This window comes from Capsicum annuum, chromosome 4, assembly GCF_002878395.1.
Source record: "Capsicum annuum cultivar UCD-10X-F1 chromosome 4, UCD10Xv1.1, whole genome shotgun sequence".
NCBI classification, from domain to species: Eukaryota; Viridiplantae; Streptophyta; class Magnoliopsida; order Solanales; family Solanaceae; genus Capsicum; species Capsicum annuum.
This window is the reverse complement of record NC_061114.1, coordinates 204689256-204692217: the sequence shown is the minus strand read 5'-3', so window position 1 is coordinate 204692217 and position 2962 is coordinate 204689256. Positions and strand designations below refer to the sequence as shown.

The 2962-nt window shown below is 36.8% G+C and overlaps 1 protein-coding gene across 1 annotated transcript; it reads left to right on the top strand.

Annotated features, from left to right (window-relative positions):
• Positions 1 to 319: 319 nt before the first annotated feature.
• On the top strand, positions 320 to 664 carry LOC107868721. Its single transcript, XM_016715380.1, has one exon. It carries the CDS (start codon positions 320 to 322, stop codon positions 662 to 664), a length of 345 nt encoding a protein of 114 aa, XP_016570866.1.
• The last annotated feature ends 2298 nt before the right edge of the window (positions 665 to 2962 follow it).

Genomic DNA, 2962 nt, shown 5'->3' with positions numbered 1-2962 from the left:
ATCTTTAATCTTAAGGGACCCATGAGTGTTTGAATCAATCTGATCCAATAGATACCATGAACAGAGAAAGAAATTTTTCTCAAATGGCACCACCAACTTTTGATGGAGAAAGTTATCAAATCTGGCCAGTTAGAATGGGAATATATCTGCAAGCTTTGGATCTATAGGAAGCTGTTGAAGATGAATACAAGATAGCTCCCTTGCCAGACAATCCCATGATGACGCAACTTAAAAATCATAGGAAGAAGAATACCAGGAAATCAAAGGCAATGGTATGCTTATTTTTATTGTAGTTTCATCTAATATCTTGACTCGTATCATGTCTCTGCAATCAGCGAAAGAGATATGGGATTATCTCAAGACTGAGTATGAAGGAGATGAAAGGATTCGAGGGATGAAAGTGATGAATCTGGTACGTGAGTTTGAGCTGCAAAGGATGAAAGAATGTGAAACCATAAAGGAGTACTCTGATGGACTTCTTAATTTAGCAAATTGCATCAGATTGTTGGGTTCCACTTTCAATGATTCAAGGATTGTTAAAAAAATCCTAGTAACGGTACTTGAAAGATTTGAGGCTACCATAAAAACCTTAGAAAATACTAAGGACTTGTCTAAGATCACACTTGCAGAGCACTTAAGTGTTTTTCAAGCGCAAGAGCAATGACGTGTTATGAGACAAAGAGGAGCTGTCAAAGGTGCCTTACCAGCCAAGCATCACGATGATGTTTGTTCTAAGAATAAGAAGAAGAATAAGAAGTACCAACCAACTGATGAAGAAGGTGAAGCGCACAACAACAAAAATAAAACAGGTGGTTTCAAAAAAAATTACCCTCCTTGTAAGCATTGTGACAAGCTCGGACATGCACCTTTCAAGTATTGAAAAAGGCCCGATATTAAGTGCAGTCAGTGCAATCAGATTGGGCATGAGGAGATCATCTGTAAGAAAAAAATTCAGCAGCAAGATGTAGAGGCTCAAGTTGTTAATGAATAGGAAGAAGATCAACTTTTTTGTCGCATCGTGTTTTACAAGCAACATCCTAAGCTAGTCTTGGCTAATTGATAGCGATTGTACAAATCATATGACTCATAATAAGGAGATTTTCAAATACTTAGACAAGTCCACAATCTCTAAAGTCAGAATTGGTAATGGTGATTATCTTTCTGCCAAAGGAAAAGGAACAATAGCTATTGAAAGCTGCTCATGTACAAAGTTAATTTCAGATGTACTTTTTGTTCCAGAACTTGATCAAAACTTGTTGAGCGTAGGACAACTTTTAGAGAATGGTTTTAAGCTTAATTTTGGGGACAAGAAGTGTGTGATATTTGATCCAAAGGGTCAAGAAATCTGCCAAGTTAAGATGAGAGAAAAAAGCTTTTTGTTTAATTCAATAGAGGAGAAGTCGACTGCCTATCCGAGCCAAGAGATGACAGGATATATATGGCATAAGAGACTCGGGCATTATCATCACAAGGCACTCTTGCACATGGTTAAAGAAAATATGGTTCTAGGACTACCATCCATGGAGGACAAATACACAAGCTGCAACACATGTCAATTTGGAAAGTAAAGCAGGATGCCTTTTGCTAAGGCAGCCTGGAGAGCATTGAAGATGCTTCAGTTGGTTCATACTGATTTATGTGGACAACATAAAACACCTTCTCTTAACGGAAGTAAATATTTTATAGCATTTATTGATGATATGACAAGAATGTGTTGGATTTATTTTCTCAGGTGCAAATTTGAAGTACCTAAAGTGTTCTGGAAATTCAAAGTTTTGGTAGAAAATCAAAGTGGTTGCAGGATGAAAATGCTTAGATCAGATAATGGTAATGAGTACACATCTGATCAATTTGAGAAGTTTTACAAAAATGCAGGTATTGAGCATAAACTCACTGCCCTGTATACTCTGCAACAAAATAGAGTCAGTGAAAGGAAGAATAGGACGATAATGGAGATGTTAAGGTATTTGTTATATGAGAAAGGCCTACCAAAATATTTATGGGAAGAAGCAGCTAACACTGTTGTTTTTTTGCTGAATAGATTGTTTACCAAAGCAGTTGATGGCAAGACACTTTTTGAGGCATGGCACGGCTATAAGCCGTCCTTAAAAAACTTAAAAATCTTTGGTTGTTTGTGTTCCTTTCATATTCCGCAGGTTAAGAGGGACAAGTTAGACAAGAAAGATGAACCTGGAGTCTTTATTGGTTACAATACAATCTCTAAAGCTTACAAAATTTTTCAGCCTCATACTGGAAAAATTACGGTAAGTAGAGATGTATTTTTTATGGAGAATGAGCAATGGTACTGGGAAAAAGTTAACCAAAAATAGACATAAGCAATCTATCAAATTTTAATGAAAGCATTGATGATCAACCTATGAGAGGAACAAGGTTTCTCTCTGATATATACTAGAGATGCAATATGGCCATTTTAGAGCCTTCTGGATTTGAAGAGGCTGTCGTAGATCCTAAGTAAAAAGCCGCAATGGAGGAGGAACTTGCAATGACTAAGTAGAACAAGACCTGGCAGCTTATGGAAAAGCCTCAAGATAGAAAGATAATCGGTGTGAAGTGGGTTTACTGCACAAAATTAAATACTGATGGTTCTGTTAACAAGCTCAAGGCAAGACTTGTAGTTAAGGAGTATGCACAAATTTTTTGTGTTGATTATTTTGACATGTTTGTTCCCGTTGCTAGGCTCGACACAATCAGGTTGCTTCTTACTATTTCTACACAACGTGGCTGGAAAGTGCACTAGATGGATGTTAAATCTACATTTCTTTATGGAGTTCTTGAAGAAGAAATCTATATCAAGAAACCTAAAGGTTTTGTTGAAGATGGAAAAGAAGAGAAATTCTACCGACTACGTAAAGCTCTTTATGACCTAAAACAGGCACCAAGAGCTTGGTATAGTCGAATCGATGATTATTTTCTTAGCCTCAGTCTTAAGAAAAATGTTTCA